The 25,834-nt window shown below is 38.6% G+C and overlaps 1 protein-coding gene across 2 annotated transcripts in view; it reads right to left on the reverse strand.

The window, feature by feature from the left end:
* Positions 1-25,834, reverse strand: part of LOC124596248 (rhomboid-like protein 18) — a 50,204-nt gene that overhangs the window by 17,951 nt on the left and 6,419 nt on the right. For both annotated transcript variants that reach the window (XM_047135316.1, XM_047135315.1), the window contains exons 4-6: positions 17,857-18,006; positions 9,795-9,963; positions 7,261-7,485 (exon numbers count right to left, since the gene is read on the reverse strand). In XM_047135316.1, coding sequence (XP_046991272.1) covers positions 7,261-7,485; positions 9,795-9,963; positions 17,857-18,006 — 544 coding nt within the window. The remainder of the gene's footprint in view (positions 1-7,260; positions 7,486-9,794; positions 9,964-17,856; positions 18,007-25,834) is intronic.

The following is a 25,834-nucleotide window of genomic DNA, read 5'->3' on the forward strand; positions in this document are numbered from 1 at the left end:
TCGTATTACAAAAGTATACATTGGAATTCCACCAAACACCGCATGTTACTTTCCCAATCATTGAAATCGAGATTTCGATGCGCTTTTGTAAGCCGTTCGTAGCTCGTGTCACGTGATCTCGCCAGCCGATGACAGCGGGTATTCGTAGCATAGGACACGTGATGCAGTCAGCCAACAGCAACATCACTGTTAAGTTGCACGAACACACAAACAGGGAAAGTTAATAGTTTAAATTAATATTCATAGTGTTGCTACAAGAAAAGCAAAGCTTTCACATATAATATTGGTCTCAAGCTGCAAGAGAAGCTAAGCTTTCTCATATACTGTTGATCTTTTCTGCGCGCGTTACACTTTAAGATATATCACACAAATGTGCCAGTAAAATTTTTTTTTAATAATGACATAAATGTCTGATCTTCAGGGTTCAAAATTGTTCTAAATGGCTCTTCATCAAAAAGTTGATTGTTAAATGAGAATCTAACGCTCCGTGATTTAATAAATTCATGGTACATTCTTGCACATAGTTCAACTTACGTAAAAGGATATTTTTGAAAGTAACTCTTTTCAAACCACTATTCGCAATATTTTTCTGCGACCTGTTAGAAATAGGTTCGTTTCAGCAGTTGCCAGAGAGCGCATATAACAGGCGACACCACGCTTGGGTAGCTATCATGATGTAGGAAGCCCGTATGTACGTACGTGTTGAACATTGAAAGATCATACATTATGTCATAAAAGAAACAAGACATCAGAGGATACTCAAAGAGCATCGGAATTTCGTGAACCATATTAAAATGTGCACATTCGTATGTCCAGATTCCCAATGAAGTAGACCTCGACCTGATATTAAGCTTTTGAATGTGGTTTTCCGGATGTAAATTTTCTTGGAGCACTGGTACTGTATTATATCATGTTCGTTTCTTTATTATGGCATAATGCCATACGTGCTAGAAAATGAAAACGTGCACTTGAAATGCACCGAACAGTTGAAACTAGCCAGTACTGTGGAATTAAACATTTCGTTTCAAATACATTGACTGCCTCTGCGGAAAAGGTTAACAAAAGTCAAATTTCTTTAGCAAATAGACCCAAAAATAACTTCATTGTTCCGCAAGGCGATTAATGCTCGACTGTCAGGAACGTAGAAATAAAATAAAATATGAAACTAATGACATATTTTAGCCTTCCGTAATTACGTGAATGTGTTTTAATTCACTTGATGGCTCCCGGCCACAGATATCTGTTTTGTTTTTATTTCGCGTGAGAGTAAACGAAGGGGAAACAGCAAAATCACTAAATGTAAACACGGGTCACGTGGAGACTACCCACTATAACTCAAACTGCTCTGTGCATCAGCCCAGGATCTACGACATTTGCAAACCGGGTCAATACTTAAAAAAATCGAATTTTCAAAATATGTTCATCTTGTAGGGCACATCTTTCTGAAAAGTCTGAAACATAAAACATACGTATTCGAGGAAATGTAAGACATATTATTTGGTCTTAAGTATGCCAACGTGCAGTGTCATGCCTCTTCTTAAAACATTTTTCTACGGCACGTCCAAACTATATTCAGGAGAGTGGAAATTGAAATGTACTGTGGTGCCTCTCCTGCTCCCAGTCGGCTGGTTTGTGCGATGTCCCCGTTTCTTCTCCTTCTTTGTTCTAACAAACAATCTTGTCATCACCAATTCTGTAGCTATTGCTGCCATTGTCAAAATTTGTTCGCCGATTAACTTCTCTAACCCTGCCAGAATCACAGGTTTAGTTATTCCGCGATTATTTTCCAGTTAGGCGTTATTACGTGTTCGAAAAACACGTTTTCCGCCTTACTTCCAGAATAGAATTTCCACGGCTGCTAGCCGGGGACTGTACTACTGGTCCTTACTAGTGTAGCAATCTGGCCAAAAATTTTCTGTCAAAATTTCATTTTCTTGGATACATCGAGAAAATGTGTGTGAAATCTTATGGGACTTAACTGCGAAGGTCATCAGTCCCTAAGCTTACACACTACTTTAACCTAAATTATCCTAAGAACAAAAACACACACTCATGCCCGAGGGAGGACTTGAACAGCCGCCGAGAAGATAATACGTAATCTTTTGCACCTGTTATTCTTGTCGTCGTTTATTTCCATTCTGATAGTCTGAATCTAAGGATTTCGCTAGTAATTATAACAATGCTGATCATTCGCAAACACAATCAACCACATAATCAGACAGCGATTGGCCGTCATCCGTTCGGCTTTACTCCCTCAGCTCGTATAGCACCGTTCCCTTTTGTCTGCGGAAAGTTTATTTATAGATGCGATGAGGATTCTCCTGACAAGACATCACGTACACTACGCATGCATTCAAAAGTCAACTTATGATTCATTCAGAAATCAACTTAAAATGTGTTCAAAAATGTTCAAAAACCAACAGGGAAGTGTTTCAAAATCATATGAATAATGGATAGACAAAGCTGGATGCTAGGCGCTTTGTGAAACAAGTTGTTTTCCTTCAAGAATATGAATTAGGCCCCCCCCCCCCCTCCCCTTTTGCCGGTAGCATCTAGCTGCTTGCTGCGACTGCTTGCACAGCTAACAGCCACATTTCTGTAGCCAGAAGCGGGAGAATATACTCCTCAAACGTGACTCAACTGCGCATGAGCATGAGCCCGCGCGTAACTGCTAAAACAAATCGAATGTAAACAGTTGCAACTTCACGCTCATTGGAGGCAATCTGTTGTTATGAAGCACTGCACAGTCTTCCTAAAGCCTTTGACACATTCTCAATTGGCAGATGCTTGCATGAACACTGTGTGTCGTCGTTGTACATGGCGCATTTCCTTTGCAAATTAAGTTATTTTCGTTTTTTTCTCTCATTTATGTTTTATTGTTGAAGTATTATTCTGCAGTAGTGGGATACAGTAATATTCATTGTTAGCGTATCGTTTCTTACCAGTCAAAATTACAAAAATTTAACTGAAAATTAAAACAATGAAAAATTCCCGGAATTCTAAAAATATCCCGGGTTTTTTCTGGTTTTCTCCCGGATGAAAAAAAATTCTCAGGTTTTTCCCGGATCTCCCGGTTGTTCCGGGTCATATACACCCTGGTATGACACTGAAGGAGAGCAACTCTGAAGCAAGAAATGAACTTTAAGTAATCCACAATTTATGTCAATGGTGAAATTTGGAGAAACCCTCATGTTACTGTGAGGATTCAACACATTAACCAAGAATAGTGGTTCTCTGTGAGATTCCAAGGAATTATAAATAAGAAGTGAGGTGAAAATTCTGAAGAAAGCAATGGAGAAAGAAAAGAATTCGCAGAAGAAAAATAAAACATAAGAACTAGTTTTTACAACTAAAACAAATAGGGTGATCAAAAATCAAAGGGATTTTGCTATAAAATTAAATGTACATAAGGAAGCAGTTTGATACATAAGGCTCAATTGGTGGCAAAAGGATAAATGCAATGATTTGGACTATATTACGTTGATATATTTAGCCCTGCAGCAAGATTTGCAATGCTGAGAGTCCTGCTGAGTGTTGCAATTCAACGTGATTGGTATATAAGGCAATATGATGTAAAGACATCGATTGTCAATGGTAATTTGAAGCAGGAAATTTATATGTCAATTACTGAAGAGTCTGTATGGTTTAAAGCAAACCTTATAATGCAGGTACAAATTTCTTGTTACATATCTTAGCGAACATGATTTATGGGAGATATGTTCGGATCCATGTGTGTTCTATAGTGAGGGTCTGGCACTACTGTTTTGTGATGGATTGGTTGTGGGCTCTACTGATGCAACAGCTAAATCTGTTGGAACAGTTGGCCGAATGTTTGTGGGTCACTGAGGATGGTGTTGGTTGTTTTCTGGGCTTACAAATCAAGAAGTCCGACAGCTGTAATCGTTAAAGTACTTTTATCTTTGAAGGTTTGTCAACTGATGTTATAGAACATCTTCGTTTGTTGTGTTGTGTTGTGTTGGCTATACTTTGGACATTTGACGGGTTTTCCAATATTGTCATACTTTTCAGGTTTTAAAATAAATGTTTTAGTTTATAAATGGCCTATTGTGTTTTACCAATGACTTCAATGGATTACCAGATCTGAAACTGAATTTTTAAAAGTTCTTCCCTGTAACTGCTCTAAAGTGCTTCCATTTCAATTTTACTCTTTATAACTGGAAGAATAATAAAATTGTAGAAGCAAATGTAGCTCTTAGTTCTCTATTACTACAGACCAATGAAGCTGAATGAACTATGTTGAAGCTGTTGCACCATTAAAGCTATAAAAAAGCTTCTGATGGTGACACGCTCTCAGGTAAATGTCTATAGAGATCTCCTAGTCCTCCTGCACCAACACCAACATTCTGGGCAATGGTATCTACAGTATGACTAGCAGTGAAACAAGTTTGTATGGCCATATGAAACCAGTTTTTTCCAGTTCATTTACCATCACTAACTACCGTTTCTTGATTTAACGAAACCACTACTGAAATGAATGTGGAAAGTGGTTTCTCAATCTAAGTAAGATGTAAAGATGAAAATACATGTGCATCCAGTGCCCTCTAAATTCTAACAATATACTCTAAAATTACTAGCAGTGTTATTCTATTTTATTCCAAGCAGTTGCTGATACCATCTACGACTCTGGTCATAGATGAGAAATATGATATATGGAAAACAAGCAAATTCACAACTAATACTACTGCCACCAACAAAATCTCCCGGAATACATGGTGAACTGCCACATCAGTTTAGGAGATGTATACCCATTGTAAGAGAACTTTAAGAACCTTTTGTTTGGAGATGTTTGGATTCTTGGGAAAGCCTATACTATCACATTTACTCCAGTGCAAGAAGATTGGTTAAATACGTGTCTGAGATGATGAGTTCTACTGACAGAGAAGGATGTAAAATTACCCTGCAAAGTTCTGTAACTTTTAGTCAAACATCTCTTGGCATGTTCAACAGGAATTCCACATCGTGGTTGAAGAAAATCAGAAATTCACCATAAAATAATACTCTATAATCTTCCAAGAATAGCTTTAATATTCAAAATATTAGGCCATCTAACATACTACATGTGCAGGTAAGGTCACTGTAGCCCAACTTGCACTGCTCAGATGCTGGCCCAACAGTCTTCAGCACCGAAGTGTGAAATAATGGGTTTGATATAGCTGCACATCGCAGTCTACATCTACATCCATACTCCGCAAGCCACCTGACAGTGTGTGGCGGAGGGTACCTTGAGTATCTCTATCGGTTCTCCCTTCTATTCCAGTCTCTTATTGTTCATGGAAAGAAGGATTGTCGGTATGCTTCTGTGTGGGCTCTAATCTCTCTGATTTTATCCTCATGGTCTCTTCGCGAGATATACGTAGGAGGAAGCAGTACACTGCTCGACTCTTCGGTGAGGGTATGTTCTCGAAACTTCAACAAAAGCCCGTACCGAGCTACAGAGCGTCTCTCCTGCAGAGTCTTCCACTGGAGTTTCTTTCATCTCCTTAACGCTTTCGCGATTACTAAATGATCCTGTAACGAAGCGCGCTGCTCTCTGTTGGATCTTCTCTATCTCTTATATCAACCCTATCTGGTACGGATCCCACACTGCTGAGCATTATTCAAGCAGTGGGTGAACAAGTGTACTGTAACCTACTTCCTTTGTTTTCAGATTGCATTTCCTTAGGATTCTTCCAATGAATCTCAGTCTAGCATCTGCTTTACCGACGATTAACTTTATATGATCATTCCATTTTAAATAACCCCTAATGCGTACTCCCAGCCCAGCAAAGTCAGGTGCATAGTGTGAATCTGTTTAATGTTGTTTGTGAAATCTATAGAACCTTAAGTGATCATCATCTTTCCTGTAAATAGGTACTTACCGACTTACAGTGGCAATCAACCAGAGCAGTTGCAAAAGGGTGAGTATTTGATGTCTCTATGCACATATAACATACCATGCAGAATATGCGTCTTTTGCAAACTTGATAGCATAACTGCTGGATTAGTTGCACAATTTAGCTCACACCAATGGTTGCTGGAACGAAACACTCGTCCACAATTGACATCACCCTACTGATGGGCTAAAATTACAAGTTATAGCAAAAAATAATAACATAAGAATCATTTGATGGCATCAATGTTCGAAAAAAATAGTCTTTACAATTAAGATCTGGCACACAGTCCAGTTTGCTGGGGTTTGCAAATCAGGTAAGATTTTTTAAAATAATTACATGTACCGGCAACAGTTATCTAAGTTACACACCCCAATAGCCATATCAAACAATAGCAATAAATTATCAGAACAAGTGGTGATTTGTGCCTCAAGAGTCTATCTTCTTTGGCCGTTGTGGTCTAACAGATAGAGCACTAGATTCCAGTTCTCAAGGTCTCAGGTTCAATCTTGGGTAGGAGCGGGTTTGTTACCTCGTTCCATTCCCTCCAGGACAGCTCAAGGTCCACTAAGCCAGCTCTCAAATTGTGTACTGAGGATCTTTTGGGGTAAACGAGGGCTGAGGCGATGTGCTCACTGCCCTTTGCTTCCTAGTTCCACAGCAAATTAAAAGCTGTGTTCTATCTGCTGTCATGACAGAAAGACCATTCACGGGCTGAGTGCCACAGACTTTTCAAGTTTCTGAATCATGTCACATCACTGGGACAAAGTTCATCAAAAGCTATTTCCGAAGACTTAGTGTACTTCAGTAAAACTGAGTTAAAGCTTGACAGAACTCACAACTGCTGTATTTTTTAATGGTTTAAAGTCAGTATTTCATATACAATAACGATTTCAAGAAGCAACACAAATGTGCGATTATGAAAGCCCTCCAGTTTATCGAGACTGCATTTTTCCCCAAGAAACTCATGACGTAAATGACAAAGTATACTACAGTAGTCAGTAGTGTGATACTGATAGGTTGACGATATGTTCATTGCATGGCACCAAACACAGCAAGACTTAGCAATCAAGAATTGTGTTAATACCATCTACACCCACAGCCCTTGAAAACCGATCTGCTGTCTGCAGCTAATGTCTTTGGTTGATTAATAGCTCCTGACAGCACCACCATAATGAAAATTCTGGGAATACAGAGTACATATGTTGCCCTAAAGTATCAGAAAATTAGCTTGTGCATAGCAGTAGAGAGACACTAAAACACATTTAACATAAATAACTTGAAGTTTCTGTTCATGACATCCAAGCAGCAGTTGGTAAATGACCAAATGAATTGTAAGCAGCCTTCTCTGTGTTACAGCTTCACTAACCTGTCTCCTGAACTCCCTTGCTCTATTGAGAAGCATCTGCTGCTCCAAAATCTCCATCTGCTGAGCTCTTTGGATTTCCAGTGTTGCTCCGATTGCTCCCTCCTGTGGTGCTCCAGAACGAAGTATCCAGCCAAAAGATTTGTTACTAATTTGTGCCACACATTTTGGTATTTTCAACCATTTTCTCAAATATACCACATTGTAACGGTACATTAAACCTGCAGCCTGAAAAATAATAAACACAGATACTGTGCCATTGTGTAAGTAAGTGGAAAACAACTATTCTACTACAAAGGTTTGTCATGAGACACACCATTCATCAAAACAATATGTCTCAGGGGTGGGGAGGGGAGGGGAGAGGGGGGAGGGAGGGAGACTTTAAGTAACATTTCACAAAATATACACAGAAGTAGCAAAAAACAGACTTATTTCTTTTTTCTCATCTCTGGGGCAACAAGCTTGGACGAGCTTTCATGGAACAAGAAGTTACAATAAGATAAATCTGCCATCTGGTGGTCAACACCTGAATTAATGGCATTTTTTTTTTTTTTTTTTTTTACCTACATGGGATTTACCCCAACTACCTTACAACAACAACAGATTGCTAAACTGTAATTACTTCTGGTGAAAGACCAATCCCCAACATACAGGATGAGCACAAAGTCTTGCCCTGATTATAACAATTTATTACAGAGTAACTGTTTGACATAATAATTTACATTTGATGCCATTACATAGGTTAGTGTTACTAGTTTTTTTAAGACACTTACGTTAGTAAGCCTCATCGTGTGCTCCCTTGGTAGCTCGGAAAATGTCGAGGCGGTATTCCAGTTCCTGCCAGGTGTTTTGTAACATGTGTTCTGTCACAGTACCCACAGCAGCTTGTATCCTAGCCTTCAGTTCATCATCGTCAGCAACAGGTGTGACGAAGACTCAGTCCTTGACATAGTCCCAGAAAAAAAAAGTCAAGGGGTGTAATGTCTGGAGAGCGGGGTGGCCAGGGTGTTGGACCGTTCGTTCCAGTCCACTGATCCAGGAATGTTTCCTCCAGGAAATCATGCACTATCAAAGCCCAGTGGGGGGAGGGGTGCTCCATCTTGCTGGTAAAGTATCCATGGTTGATACTGTTCTAATTGTGGGGCAATGAACTGTTGCAAAACAGTCTAAGTAAATGTTAGCGGCAATGGATTTATCAGCAAAGAGAAATGGTCACTGTCTCGCTGTAACTGTACAGTAGCATGTGGAGACTGAACCCCATATATGGACATTATGCCTATTTACCATTCCACTGACATGAAAGGTGCATTCATCGGTAAAGCATATGCAATTTAAGTAATCATTAGCACCATCTATCCTGTTGAGAATCTCAGTATCTCAGTTGCAAATTCAGCACATCATTCGGTTGCAAGGCCTGCACGATTTGCACTTCGTAAGCATACAACCTAAATCTTTCATGAAGAACCTTCACCACACTTGCTTGCGGTATTTGAAGTGCACGTGATGCTTGATGAGTTGATTTAGACAGACTCTGTTGAAACGACTGCCGAACATGACCAACAGTTGCATCACTCACACGAGGCCAGCCACTTCGAGGACGATCTTCAACACTGCTTGTTTCATTAAACTTTGCATACCATCGATTTATTGATTTAACGTCAGGAGGGCTGCGTCCATAAGAAAACCGAAATTTACGCTGAACACTGATGGGCGATTCCGTTTCGTCAAACCAGAGCACATATTGCGCTTTCTCCTGCTTCGACGCCATTTGGCCAGCAACTAACGTGACCTAACAGACCACATCGGTGTTGTGGAGCACTAACGCCATCTATTGTCGCAACTAGTTACACTAACCTATGTAACGGCATCAAAAGTAACTTATTGTGTCAAACAGTTACTCTGTTATAAACTTTTATAATGAGGGCAAGACTTTGTGCTCACCCTGTATATTCCTTCAGACAGTACATGTCTAATCTGAAATGCTCTTTTATACATATTCATCAATTTGTATCTCTTCCGAGTCAATCTTAAATGAGTGACTATTTCTTATCACTTTTACATTCAAATTCTGTCATTCAGTATAATGTTGGGTGCAATCTTCTCAGAATACTGGAATTTTAGTTTTCCACCCTTCAACTATATAACTAATCATCCCTTCCCACCATTAACAGCTGATACAGTTGAAAAAAATCTCAAAATCTAAGTAAACTTCACTTCCACTAATTACTTAGGAAGCTTGAAAATATTAAAACTACAAACTGCAGATAAAACCTAAAAGCCATTCTGGAATTTCTCACTAAAACATCCAAATTCACTACAAAGAATTGAAACATACTCTTGGAACTTTACAAATATCCTGTTGTAATAGTTGCAGTTAACCACAGACATTGAAGTCCACCCATACCAATGGAATGAGTATACAACTGAGGAAAATTTCATCCTTTAATCCAATATTTAGGTAAGGTACCTGACAAATACAGAAGTTGCCCAATTAGGTATCATAAAAAGCACACACAAAAAGAAATCTCTATACTCACTATTCCACATACTGCAGAAATTCCGTTTGCAAATGACGAGGAACAAAGTTGTAATCCAAGTAGATATGTCAGAGTTTTTCCAGTAATAGGTATTCCAAGAATATGAGTCTGCGCAACACGAGGGACATCAAAGAAGAAACTCACAAACAATGGAAATATCAGGCCATACCTAGAAGAGATTTCTGCAAGTTACGAAATAGTAAAAGTTCTCAAATCAGTAACAAACAAATGCAGCTATACTTCAATCAGAACAACAAAGTGACTGACAGCTAGCTGTTCACATGACAGCTACCATAGCAACATCCAATCAGAGCAGGAGCTTAGTCACATCTTTTGTTCTGTGAACAGTCGTTTATCTTATATGTAAACTGAAGGTGTATGGGGAGGAGGAACAAAGGGAAGGGAAGGGAAGGGAAGGGAAGGGAAGGGGACTACTGATGTCAGCTGCATTGTGACTGTGCGGAATCAGCAGCAACATGTGAAAATATATGCTGCACCAGGATTCAAACCTGGGATCTCCTGCCTGCTAGGCAGCTGTGTTAACCGCTACGCCATCCAGACACAATGTTTATCACAACTGCGCTGACTATCTCATTGTGCATCCACACCGAAGAAGGCGGATTCAATGTCCGTCGAGATGAATCAATTATATGAATGCATGGTGTCTGTTCTTTCAGACACGTCTTGAGTCCGAATGAACAGACATCACGCATCCATATAGTTGTCACATTGCAGAGCTACCTCTGTTGTCAGTTACTGGTCAGCTGCTGATGATAGCTGGAGTCTGCAAAATAATTGTTGTGACTTATTACTATGTGCTCTGTTTCTCTTTATAGATTTTTTAAAGGAATTTGTGAAAGTAATGTGAAATTACTTAGAAAATGGTATGACTATTAAGATCTTCCAAAGTGAACTCAACAACACACATTAAAAGGGAACGCATTAATGTACTCACTACAGAACCACACTGCTGCCGCTACCAAAACCATACTGCACTTGACATAATAGCGAACTGACAACATTGACCCCCCTCCCCCTTTTCATGCTAAACTGTCAATCACTTTGTTATTCTAATCCAGGGATACACACACTTATTCAACAGTATTTGGCAAAACATAGTACTACAAATAAAGTAACTTACTAAATGTTGCAGATAACCAAGAATATGCAGCTAGAGACATTAAGATACCAATTTCACAACATAACTTAATGAGATGTGAATGATTATAAAAAATAATATGAAAAACACACATATCAAAATTTAAAGCTACAATAGTTAAATAATATTACAAAACTAAGTGGTTTTAGTATTTGTATCAACATTTAGTAGGTAATGAAAATCTTAATTTTTTTCCACAATTTTGTTTAGGCTGGTTAATTGATTGACTGGTGGGTAAGGGAATAAAAACAGAGGTTATCAGTCCCTTGGTCATGACTGTTAATCCAGGGGTAATGATGATCATCAATTTTGTTTATGCTGATTCTACAACTAATGAGTCCACCTCCATAGCAAATTGGTCAGCACATGTGACTTATGTAGAGAACCTAGTTTCGATTCTGGTAATGACTGGGATTTTTCTTGGTGGGAGGAGAGGAACGGGTGAACTCAGTCCTGTGGCGTTAACTGAGGAGCTACTTGAGTGAGGAGTAGTGGCTCCGAGATTTGGGAAGGAGAGTGGTTTGCTGACTCTGCACCCCTCCATACTGCATCCAGTGACCCCACTGACAGAGGATGACTCAGCGGTCAGTCAATACTGATTGGCCCATCAAAGCTAGAACATGGAGCTTCGCTTAATTTTTACAATGGATGAGAGACTGACATTCATTATATTCAGTTGCTTGACTGACTAGAGACAGTTTGAAATGTAGTTACTGCAAGAATGGATGAGTTACACACACTCATGAGGTTCAGTTGCATGATGGACAGATTGACAATCAGTCAGACTTGTGTAGTTACAGCAGTTGTCCACCTCTGGTGCACTATACTACATAATATGAATACACTAAGGTTTCTCTCTCTCTCTCTCTCTCTCTCTCTCTCTCTCTCTCTCCACAACAAAGACTGAAGTATAAACCGGACACAAAGCTGATTATGAAAGTTCATTAAAATTTATATCCATTTAATCAACATTAACAAGAATCTCATCTTAAACTACGGGATATGCTACTCAGTTTTGATCAACTACTAGGAGTTGCAAAGTGTCATAGTAAAGTTTTGCAATGTCGAAGTCCAGCTGAAAAATTAAATCCTCCTTTGTACACTTTTAAACCTATGATATTTGAAATAAAAAAGAGCTTGAGTTTCTCTAATCAAAAATGACTTGATCATTGGCATTAACAAATGATTCAATGGAAAAATTAAGTGTGATTAGTAGTTTTGCAGTTTCTTCTTTTTTTTTTAGGAGTGAAAATGGGTCAGTGCTTTGATGAAATCTCTCTATAGATTGGAGAACCCTCTCTGGTCCACGTGGCCTTTAATGCTGCAGAGAATGCATACAGGTTAAGGGTCTTGATCAGCAATTAAGACCACAGGGATAAATTAAGACAATAGGGATCATAGAGACAGCTGCCAATTGAATCCTATTAATACAATGAATGCACTGGTAAGTGCACAATTTACTTCTATGGCCATCCCCCTAAGACAAAACTTACTTTCTTAGGAAGTAGCTGTTGCTGATTATACAACTGACTCAATTTCCAGGGGATTTATTTTGTAAATTACATGAACTAACAAAAGACATTGTGTGGCAAACAGAAGATTTCCAAACTGACAAATCTAACTGTTCAGGGCAAGTGTGCATAACCGAACGCCTTTAGTATTATACAATATGACCACTAAGAAATTCCACCATTTCAAATCACACACACACACACACACACACACACACACACACACACACACACACACACACCACAGCTCCAATGGAGTGAGGAATTCTGTCAGTTGGAGTGGGAAGGGAGAAAGAAGATGGAGAGTGCAACCCGCCCTTCCGCTCCTTTCCCTTCTTCCACACCCACTCCACCTGCCAATTATTTAGACAAGTTGAGCTGCAGTGCAGCACAGTATTATCGGCTGGGATAATGCTACACAAGTGAGTATCTGTTGTGTGTGCTTATTCTGTTAGCTCTAAAGTAATATTAGTCCAAAAGTCCAGCATCTTTCTGAGGCCTCTTTGCATATCTATAACAACTCAACGTCTCAACTATATGGTGAGTTGTTATCTTTATCCCTTCCACTGCACAATTAGTTTTCATCATCTGTAACTGTAATATCTGCACCAAAGGTCACAACTTTTTGACAATAAGAATGAAAATATAGTGACACAGATAATGAAGCTGAGAGATCGTACTTGGAAAAGTTAAAACTCAGCACATCAATGTGGTACAAATTCTAAAGAAGGGGTCATGATGTTAAGGAGAGTAGGAGTTAAATGTGTTCTCTAGAAATGATTAAATAACCAATCCTGTTTGAACAACGAAATATTGTACAGACAAGAATACGTATTATGTCTTTTTATGACAAAACTCTCATATGTGATTTGTTTGCATAAGAAGGGAACTGCAATGAATAACGTTGTAGAAAGAGGTGGAGAGGAAGGTGCCATCAACCAGAAGGGTTAGTTGAACAGAATGGCTCTTTATAAGGCTTGGCTCTTTTAGAGGTGGCAGTAAGCCATTGCCTTCCTTTGACTTCTGAACTGACAGTTATAGAGGGGTGATGGTTTAATGTGGATTCCAAACCACAGTACACATGGCATTTTTCACACTGACTTGCGTTGCCAGAGGTGAAAGAAGTGAAACGTAGCACACAAATATCATCGGCGATCAACCCTCTGCCTTTGGCTCTATAGCCTGGCACTTTACCACTTTCAAGAAGGACACAGGTCAATCTGATTTTTATAATTTTTTTATGTGAAGTTCAGAACTCACATACCAATCTGTCTCAACAGTTCAATATAATTCTCAAGAATCCTCAAGAAAATCGAGTTCGACATTTTTCGAGGAACTTTAATTCACTAAACGTTAGGCCCTTTCCACAACGGGCCATGCGGCTCACTTGGTACCATTTGAAAATGGTAATCCCTAGATATTTGAATATAAACTTCGCCAAATATATGCTACTAAAAAGAACAGAAGCTTTCGAAAGGTGGTGCTACAGAAGAACGCTGAACACTGAATGGGTAGATCACACAACTAATGAGAAGGTACAAATAAAAGTGGGGAGAAAAAAAGTATGTGGCATAATCTGACTAGGAGAATGAATGGACGACAGTGCATATTCTGAGACATCAAGGGATCATCAATTTAGTACTGGACGAAAGTGTGGGGAATAAAAATCTTAGATGATGACCAAGAGATGAATACAGCAACCAGATTCTGAAGGATGTAGGTTGTGGTAGTTATTCGGACATGAGGCTTGCACAGGTTAGAGTGGCATGGAGTGCTGCATCAAAACAGTCTTAGGACAATGACGGCATATTAATTTACACATATCTAAGCATCAAAAATACATGTCATCTTGTTTCTAATTACATATTGCACAACTGCAAGTATAATTTCTCAATTATTGATACTTTGTAAAATACTGTTAGTAAATATGTAATTTTTTTTAATTTAAGCAATATTTATTAACAATGTTTAACAAAATATTGTTAATTATGAATGTATATTTGCAATATGTGTCATATATAATTAAAAACAAAGACATGAGCTATTTTCATTATAAATGATGATTTTGTGTGTGTTAAGTAGCACATATTTGATTAATTTTATATATAAAAGATGCAGGTATTTGGAAAAGAAGAAGAAGAAGACTAGTGGCACATCAATTACCCAATTACCATTCTCCAACAATACCAAGCAAGCTACGGAGCCTGTTGTGAAAATTGCTACGGAACCTATTGTGAAAGTCGCCTGAAGTTTAGTGAATTAATGTTCCTCTCAAATGTCAATATTCTCGAGAACTATCGAGTTGCACTGAACTGCTTTAGCGGATTGATATGTGAATTTCATGTACTAAATATACAAACAATTACAGAACTCCAACTGCCAGCTAGTCTCCTTGTTAGTTATAGTGTCTCACCTTCTGTCAAAATAGCAATATTTGGCAGGGGGAGAGGGAAGGGGAGCCTTGGAAATTTACAATACAACTTGACTAGAAGAAGGGCTCTCGAGAGATATGACACATCATGGTGGAATAGTCCAACTTGGTAATGGACCAATGTGTAAGGTCTAACTTGTGGGGGCATCAGCAGTCAGTTTCAAGTTGATGTAGAGTGTAGCAGTTACACAGTGATGAGAGTTACACCAGACAGACTAGTGTTGAGGACTGTATCAAATCAATCTTCTCACCTGCCAAACTAGTACAGAATTCAGGTTATGTTACAGGCTGTCTACACAAACTCCATAAAAAAAGTGCCAACTGTGATGTTACTGCTCTAAGGCAGAATAACAGCATCACGATCTTTGATATGCTTGCCATCTTACTAATCCTGAACAACACAACTGAAGCCATCATCGACATTATGTTGTGAAACTATGTTGCTCACTAGACCTATATACAGCTGTGATACAACACAAAAATACTGCAGACACTATCCATATAACTTATGACATCACACTTCAAAGAATAATCAAAAAACCACTTTTCAATAAAAATGTTGTTCAACATTCAATTGTGGGTACATAATTACTGAGTGACAGTGACCCATTTGTAAAAGCATTAATGAAGCTCTCTTTTTCCCTTTCTCTTTCTGCATTGTGCATAAACATGACATTTTTGCGACTAGGGGCAAAACTTTAGTTTGCCTTATCGAGGTATACTTGAGATAAAAAAATCTCAAGCCAAAATACTGCGCCGTTCAACTCAATGTCTTAAACAGTGCACAATGTGCAACTGAAGAGAGTATCTGCTACCACATAATTAACACCATCCCTTCCACATGAACTTTATGAATGGCATAACTAGTGTTTACATTTGAAAGACATTAACAAATAGTTGCAAAATGTAAACCGATAGCAACTTATGTTTTAATGGTATGTTGCATAGCTAAAACAACTTACTCATTGTATGTTTGCTTATTTGTTATTCAGTATCTCCGAGTATAACACAAGGTCAAATGTAAAAATTCTTGGCGTAGCAGTGAAACAAGGCTGAAATGGAAAGCAAATCAGTTTTCAATATAGTCCCTTTAATGGTCAAATATTTTTCCAGTCAGTAGTTTCCATACTGTAGAAATTATGCAGAATCCGATTAAGGATAAGAATGAGTTCTTCACTAAACTCTGTTTCTCTTTCCATCTACAAATTTCTTTAGATGTGGTGTAAGTGAAACACACAGGGTGGCAAATATAGTGAACGGAGTGGATTTTCCAATGATCTGTACTTCCAACTACCATCAACAATAAGCTTTGGTTGAAAGGTGCGTTATCGCGTTGTCATTTCTTTTTCAATTTAAATTCAAGCCTTTGGCAGTTATGTTTTTCATTCAGCTAATCCACAAGACAAGTGCAGTATTTGCTTGCTCTTGCTTTATCCTTTGCCAGTGAAGCAATAAGGAAACCTCTCCTAAGAATGGAATTTGTTTTGCTTTTGTCAGTAAAATACTACTGTCTCACGCAAATGTCACCCCACTCAGTCATCTACTTCCCATCCTGCACATCATTCCTCTTCTATATAATACTGTTTAAGTTATATGAAGATTACAATGCATGATCCTTGTGACAACACTGTTTTGAAGTTTAGAACAGAGCATTATCACTACGTACAGAAAAATTTGTGTTTTTGAGATCGCTCAGGAGTTCATGTAAGATTTTAAATAAAGTGCGATAATCTTTCAGTGTAAAGGAGATGTGATTTTTGATGAGTATCTGCAGCAGAAACATCAGAGTAGTAACTGTTACTGTCAAACAGGAAAGTAACTGAGTGTTGAGTCATCAACAGGCACAGAAATATTGAAAGCTTGCTAGCTTTGTGCCAGCTAGACACCAAATGTTGGAGCTGCAGTCCAGCAGGTGGACTAGGGTGGGATGGTGTTATGTTGGTTGAAATGGGTAGAGGGAGAAAGTGATGGGTAGCTTGTGGCTTGGAGGGAGGTAGCAAGTGTGGAGGAAGGGGCAGCAGCTGCACGAACAAAGCATTTAATACATGGGTAGGTACCAGAGCCAGTGAGGTGTGGCCACAACAAAGATGATGTGGATGTGTAGACTGGGAGGCAGTGATAGGACAGAGGAAAGGGAAAACTGTTGGTTAGAGATGTGGAGACAGTGGGTTAGTGGAGATTGGTGCCACGAGCATGCTGTGCTCAGCTGCATGTTCCCCCACTAGACGGTCAACTTTGTTCCTGACCACAGTTTGGTGGCAGCCATTCTCTCTGATGGACACCTATCTGGTTTTCATGTTTGGGGGAAAATAAGAAGAAGAAGAAGAAGAAGAAAGAAAGCTATGCTGTGATTGTGTCAGATTTGGTATATGACAGGTCTGCTTTCATAGGGGGATAGAACAATCCTGTGAGAGGACTGGAATAGGAAGGCCTGGGTGGATGAATTGGGCAGGTTTTGCACGTGCCACAGGGATATGGGGTTGCGAGTGGCATAAGGGCAGACCAGGACACTGAGTGTGGGTGATTCAATACCATTTGAGGAGGAGTAGGGAGGCTCTTGGGTAAGAAGTCCTTCATTCCCATGCATAATGGTACGTAATCAAATTATCATGGACTGGGCAGGTTTAGTGACATCTCTGAACAGTCGGAGGGATTGTGTCTGTGGCACAACATCCACAGCCAATGTCTATCTTCAGGAGTTCCGGGAACCGCAGTGATGCAAAATGTTTTTTGATGTGTGCAGATTGTAAAAAATCACAATCAATGGTTATGTCAACACCTCAAATTACAACAAAGATTTTGTATTTGTCCCATTCCCTATGCATGACAGAACACATTAGAATGAAATGACATGACATGATATTTACTAACACAAATTAAAATTAACACAATGCCTGTTATGTTACATAATATAAAGTTACATATCGTTTGAACCTGGGTTACAAAAACATAACTACTTACGGTCCTGGTGGAAGGTAACCACCTCCATGGACATCCATATTTAAATATTGGAGAATCATTATTGTTGAAGTTTCTAAAATTGTTGCTATTGTACAGGTTGCCAAAAGATATGAAGCAAACTTATGTGAACCATATCGCCTCTCAAATATCCTGAAAAAGAGAAGAAAAAAATTAAGAAGTGCTGAAGCACAGCTGCTTGACAATAACATTTACATTATGTCCTGGTTGTACAGCTGAGGCAGTTTTAACATTCTCTCAAAGAGGAAAGGACTGATCACTACTCTCACTTTCAAGTAGTTACCTGTGAAGTATGGACTATTTGAAAAACAAGAATTACAAAAATCAGCATCTACCAACATATCACAGTTTCTTACTTTTCCATAACTAAAGTTAAATCACTGATTGCACTTCTAGAGAATGCTATGAGCTGTTTAAAACTATGACATAACAGAAAGCATTAAATTTTATGCCAACTCTTTGTTTTTGGACTTAGTTCAACTGCAGAGACAAAAAAACACACAAAAACAAACATGTTATACGTAAATCCATTTTTTAGTGTAATGTAACTGGAAAGATAAAAAAATCTATTCACCATACAGTGGCAGAACACACACAATAAAAGGTTATAATGAGGCAAGCTTTCAGAGCTAGTTGCTCCTCCTGGCAGAAAGGCCTGAGGGGAAGGAAGAGTGGTGAAGGAAAAGGATTGAGAGATGTAGGAAAATGGGTATAATTCAGAAAAGTCAACCAGAACCACGTGTCAGGGTAGATGAGGAGGAAAGATCTTTTTTCTTTTCTTCTCATCCTGTCATCTCCTCTGATCTGCAGTTCTGGGTGACTTTTTCGAAGTCTACCCCTTTTCTAGACCTCTCCAGTCCTTTTACTTCACCCCTCTTTCTTCCCCTTCAACCCTTCTGCCAGAAGAAGCAGCCACTGGGTTCAAAAGCTTGACTTTTATGTGTGTGTTCTGGCACCGCTTTGCGAGTTAATTTTTTACTATCCAATTACATTACATTATAAATACAGGTTTACATGAATTTTTAACCCTGAGAATGCTACTTTTAATTCTTATTTCAACTGCATTTTACAACTGAGTTTCCCCAAAGTTACATAATGGTTGAGAGAAAAAACCACTCATCTTTAAGACAAACTGCCAATTGACAGGCATGTAATAAGTAGTGATGAGTATAAAGATTTCAGTCTTCATTTTCCTTCTGGGCACAAAGTTTAAACAAACTTCTGATGCTGCCGTGTCACTGGTCCATGTAGCAGTCAGGCCAAACATTCCTAGCATATAAAAATGAGATGAAGGGAAAGAAAGCATGTGATTTCACAGATAACACACACCTCACAAAATAGCTGAAGAGCAGATAAGTTTTATGGCAAGAAAGAGCAAAATGGAGGTAGAGGGGCAGAAGAGAGGAAACAAGTCAAAAATGAGAAACATGGAAGAACTGAGGATGAGGGGAATACAACTAAAGAAAATAAAATAATAATATTTTAATTATGTAAAATATGATATACAATAAAATAATAATGGATAATTAAACTAAATATAAATGACAGGGAAAGTTGGGAAGTTTCCTGCTTTCTGCTGTCAATCGCCCTATATGATGTTCTGTGGCAAGTCATTTTCAATTGCATCTTTCTTTGGTCTGCCTTGTGGTCTTCTTCCGCAAATAGTAAAATCCATGGATTTCGAAACGCTCACTGATGTTCATCCAATCAACTGACATGACCTGCCCATACAAGCTCTTCGGTTCTGATAACGCCTACAATATTTGGGCTGTTGTAGATATCATCCAGCTCACAATTATGCTGTATCCTTCATCCACTTGTGATCTCATCTTGTACCAGACCATTGATCTTCCTTAAGACTTTCCACTCAAAGACAAGAAGATTATTTAAGTATTTTTTTCAGACACTCCATAATTTGCTATGATGCATCCCTACAAGTTGGAGGTGTGTTTAGTACAGCTGGAGTTTGAAATTCTTAAAAAGAGTGAGTGATTTAAAAAGCTAACTGAAGTACAACTGGTTTGCGGTTTGACTTACATTTCACATGATGTGTCTTCTGTAAATATTACCCCTAGATACATAAAATTGTGAACCCCTTTGTAGAATTATGTTTCGACTACCAGTGGCCGGAGTGGGTCTCTTGGATCAGACATGAGTTCAGCTCACCATCAGGTATCTGGTCTTTGATCCACTGACATGGAGACCAATCTTGCTTGCTGCCATCTCCACAATGTCACTTATCTGCATTAGTTGTTCCTTAGATCTGGACGACACGGCCATGTCGTCGACGAATGCAAGATGTGATTTTCTCACCTTCCCCCACAATCCCTTTGAAATTCTTAGGGAAAGCTTCCTTCATCATCTTTTCAAGCTCCAGATTGGACAATATTGGTGACACGACATCTCCTTGTCTCAAGGTTTTGTTTATGTTAAAGGTCTCCATGACTTGGCTCCCCAAGTTTCACTTTGCCTTTTGTATCAGTGAAACAAACTTACTACACTGACGAGTTTTTTTGGTATTCCAAACTCAGTTAGGCAACCCATCAGGCTCTGCTGGTGAAAACAACCATATGTCTTCTTAAAATCTATGAAAAGCAAATGAAGGTTTTGTCGTATACCCATGTCTTCTCGGTGAGCTGTCTCAATATACAGTTGTCCGCAATCCAACAGCACTTTCTGAAACCACCTTGATATTCACAAATCACTACTTCTGCAAATGGTTGTATTCTGTTCTATATACAGTTGGCCAACAGGGTGAATACGCGGATACGGGAAGAAATTACCGGATTTTTCCCAGATAAAAATACACTTTCTCTTGGGTGAAAATACACATTTTCATGGGTGAAAATATACCTCAGAACTGTAAAACTTAACAATTCCTGAATTGGTAAAGGTTTTATACAGCACTTCCCGGCACTTTAGAAAAATCTTTGTGCACAGCAATATGCACGCTTCATATTTTCATATTATGGAAGTATAAATATGAATTCCACCAAACACAGTACGTTAGTTTCCGAAGCACTGAAATCGAGATTGCAATGTACTTTTGTCAGCCAATAACAGCTCACATCACGTTATCTCGCCAGCAAATGAAAACAGATATTCAGAACACAGGACACCTTATGTAGTCAGCCAATAGCTACAATCACTGTTAAGTAGAGCGGATGCACAAATAGCCAAAGTTTATAGTTTAAATTAATATATATGTAGTATAGCTACAAAAAAGCTGAGCTTTTATATGTTTATTTTTTGAGTGTTATGTTATCTTTTAAAATATATCAAACATAAATGTGCCTGCAAAATTATAAATGATGACCAATTTCTTGTCTTCTGGGCCTAAAATTCTTTTAATTGGCTGGTCCTCGAAGTGTTAAGTTTGGAATGAGATTCGATCACTCAGCAATTTAAGAAATTCATCGCACATTTTCACACTTAACATAGCTCATATTGCATAAAAGGAAATTTACTTTGAAACTTAACACTTGTCAAAGCAGCATTTGGAATATTTTCCCACAACCTGTTAGAAATATAAACTTCTGTGGCGCCATGCTCATCAAAAGCAGCTGTTATGAAGTATTACACAGTCTTCGTCCTGAAGCCTCTGACACATTTAGCTGTTGACAAACTATTATGTGCACTCTGTGTTTGGTTATAAGTTTTACACTGGTGTTTCCCTCTTGTTTATGTTTTATTGCTGCAGTATTATTCTACAGTAGCAGGCTAACGTAAAATTCTTTGTTAGAGTACAGTCAAAATTACAAAAATTTAACTGAAAAGTAATGCAATGAAAAATTTCCAAAATTCTAAAAAATTCCCAGGTTTTTCTCAGATTTCCCAGCTGTCCCGTGGCATATATGCTCTGGACAAGATGTTATGGCATATGTTCAGGAGTGCTATTCCTCTGCAGTTGGTGCAGCCCATTTTGTCACCTTTTGTGTGTAGGGCAGGTAACTGCTGTATGCCAATCTTCTGGAATCTCCTGTACAATCCAAATCCTCTTGATAAGCTGGAGAATTCTCTTGTGGAGTCTCTGCTCCAGTTTGAATGACGTCCGCCTGGATTCCATCTTCTCCTGCATTTGAGCTGGAGGTTAAGCTAAATCTACGTGTCAAGAGACTGTAATTCTAAATCTATATCAGGAGTTCATCACTCAAACAAAAGCTGAGGAACACACTGATGTGTTATTTCTATCTGTCAGCAACATTGAACTCAATGGTGTCCTCGACAGACTTTTGCCAGCTCTGGTGTCCCTCCTTAAAGAAGTTGAATCCATGGTACATCTATCGAGCCTCTTTTCCCAAAAAATGTTGTTGATCCTCCTTTCTCATTCCTTTGACACACATTCTCTTTGCTCTCCTCGGGATTGTTTGGGTAGTTCCTGCATACTTATCCAAACTGTGCTTTGCCTTGTGCAAAATCTGTGCCTTGTAGTTAGGCTCTCCTTGGCTCCTCTTCTCTTGGCTATTGGCTACCGCCTTAATGCATTCGTTCCTAAACCAGTTCCACATTTCTTCAGGGTTCTTTTTTTTTGAGTTCTTTTCCTGCATATTTTTTTGCTGTGTTTGAGTATCAATGTGGTAGCATTCTACTTGCTTAGGACTGTTTCTCATTTTGGCTGTGAGTTGTACTTTTAGTGTTTTCTACTAGAAAGTGGTCCCTCCCACATTCCACTGTCTTTTTACACAAATCACCCAGTTCTTTAGTTTTGTGGCAGTTGTAATGTAATCTATGTGATTGTTTTACTATCAGGTAACACTCAAGGCCCTCTGTGTATATTATTTTTTGTGCTACTGATGAACAATTGTTATTGGGTCACACTCTGGGTTAAGGCTTGGTGTGAAACTGAGGAGTAGTAGCAGCAATAGCAGTGCTAGGTCTGGTCTGAATAGAGATAAGGTAATTGGTATTTTAGGCATCACTTCTCCCATTGGGTCTGCAACCTTGTTTTTGGCTCAATATATCTTCGTCTTTGTAACTACATTCTTTTTATTATACTCCATATATTTGCTTTAACTGCATTGCAGGATAAATATGTGGTACAAATAACTACATGAGAATGCACGACACGCACTTTTACCACACAATACGTTTATAATAATTGAGGAAGGGATACATGGTACCTAGTCAAAAGTTGATGTATTACACAACATCAGGGGCCAAACCAGCTCTTACCGGTTGGCACTTTACAAGGTAAACATGTCCCATCACCACATGGGTGAAGTGAATGGCACATGTTGAATATGTTTTCCTGTGTTATTTTAATGTGAAATAATTATTCCCATAATAAATATTCTACACATATTAAATTATAAAACATTATTTTACAGTAAATGTTGTAAGTCAAAAAATGTTTACCTTGATCTCTCTCTCTCTCTCTCTCTCTCTCTCTCTCTCTCTCACACACACACACACACACACACACACACACACACACACACACACTTCATTTGTACGTGTATGAAATGATGGTCTGTTTTTGTTTTCATCAAATATCTCGGCACGGTTACGTAATTATATTACACATATTTTTATGTTGACTATTAAGAATTCGTTTATCGTGCATAAAATTCACAAGAATGTTAACTTAGCACGCATGCATGGTCATGTGCAGTAGAAAACATATTACTCATATATTAATGATATGAAATACAAGTAACGCTGTTACACGTACAGACGAGAAGGGAATTTTATTTTGAAGTTGGGAGTGGAAAGCAACCCTTTCCTTTATATGGCATCCGAAATAGAGGAACATGGCAAAAACATTAATGACAGTAATAACAGAAAGGATATCTAACATTACCGAGACAATGGTAATACATAACGTGACATGGCTGTAGGCACTTTCATTAAGTCACATTCTTCTGATATTTATGTACAACTTGCAGCCCAGCTAGCTTTGCAAGTGTAGCACTATACGTCTACAGTTGGACAACTTGTCTGGTGTAGCTGTAAATTTGTTTAAGCGGCAGTATGTTGAGTTATGTTTAAAAATTGACAGCAGCATTAGCTAACTGTTTCATCACTTTCATATAAATTAAATAATTTAAGCATAAGCAAAACATGCCACTTGCTGGCACACTACAGCACCTACAGGCACAAACAGACTGCCTGACCACAACCCGCTAACAATGAGAGCCCTAAATCAAGGGTCTGCAGCCACTCATTTGTCGGTACGGAGGTCGCACCAGCCTGCTGCATGTGCAAAAATCTCTACAGCAGTTCCCGAGAACAGCCTTCACATACAGGCAGAAAAATAGGGCACGGAACTGTAATTCATCATAGTTCAGAAATACAAACATTTATAAATTAACCTTCCTTGTGAATCAATGTATCTATTAGTGAAAACCTTATCAAAATCTCTACAGAAATCCCTGAGATTAGCCCATATATACGCAGAAGAAGGTGCCAGGGGACTTTAATTTATAGCATGTATAGAAGGAGATTGTATGTATATGTAAATTCTTTCATGTGGCTCAATGTCCTGGTGTAAGTCTTCAACTGGACATCATTTTGGTGATTTGTGTCTCCCTAGCTAGTTATTCAACTGGGAAAAGGGAACCTACAATTTAATACGGAATCCAAAACATGTTTCGTTTGTGTTGCATCTCTGTATCATTGAGAGGTGACAGCTCAGTTGGAAAATAAAGAAAAATGTTTCTGGTCCAGCCAGGATTTGATCCGACGATGTTTCCATTACCAAACACACACTTTAACTCTAGACTACCAAACACAACTTTGATTTTACTCTTGTAAATAACACCTACAGTTTAACATGGATTCCAAACTCTGTTCTGCAACTGGTGAATGTCCACATCATCATTGAGCGTGAACACTAGGTTAAAATGGCAGCAAAAAATCTGTGGTCCAACTGGGATTTTATCTTGCATCCTATGGGCTTTCAGACATGTGCTTTTCCACCAGACCAGGCCTAAATGATACTGCTCAAACTTTGCTGTTGTCTGTAGTTGCAGCGGCTGTACTGTCGGATGGCGTTGCCATCATTTTCACAGTAGCAGCAGCCTTTAATTCATCGCTATACAGCCAATTTCCGCAAAATATTTATAAAATTGTATACGCAACCTTCCTCGTGAATCAACCTATCTATTAGTCACAGCTGAATCAAAATCCCTACAGTAGTTCCTGAGATTAGCCCAAGAACACAGACAGAAGAGGGAAGAAGAGAAGCCTGTTACTAATACTCGACATAATATTATCTGTAATTTATGTGATTTTGCCCAGATATTTGACAAGAACAAAGAATCAACAGTATGTGCAATGTACCATATCAAGTGTGTAATTAGGAAAATGGCAACTAACAACAAATCCCATGTGGCATGATTGTCGATCATTACATACACACAAATGAAATGAATCCCAAACGTAGTGTTGCTGTATGAAAAAGCAATGGTAGCAAGGTCATTGATAATGTCGTCATTTGTTACTTTAAGGGTTGCTCATTGTCAGAATTATGCAAGAGCTAGAACCCAATACCTCAAGTAAGCAGTCCCAAAACGCTAAAAAGCACACTTTAAATACCACTGCATGTCAAGTTTCAGGAGCACCTTTTAATCAATAATCCAAAAAAATCATTTAAGAAAAAAAACAATGCCCACAGCTACTCTTCTGTAAAATGCTTTGTAGTGATAGCAGAAGCCATAACAATTTTCATACTACTGTTACAATCTCTACAGTAATGTACAGACAAGAAACAGTCCTCCTACAAAAGCCATCAAGGAACTCGTCTCCCACTGTCCCATACTAAAAAAACAAAAATGACAAATTAAAAAGTGTTTTTGAAACTTTGACATATGTGCTTTGTAGCATGCTTCCTTGTGGTATTGGGTTTTTGTTCTTGCATAATACTGACATTGAGCCATCCTTAACATGACAACTGACAAGGCTATCCATGATACTACTACCATTATTCTCTCTTACAGCAGTGCGTTCTTCAGGTTCACTT

Source organism: Schistocerca americana, chromosome 2, assembly GCF_021461395.2.
Source record: "Schistocerca americana isolate TAMUIC-IGC-003095 chromosome 2, iqSchAmer2.1, whole genome shotgun sequence".
In the NCBI taxonomy this organism is placed as follows: Eukaryota; Metazoa; Arthropoda; class Insecta; order Orthoptera; family Acrididae; genus Schistocerca; species Schistocerca americana.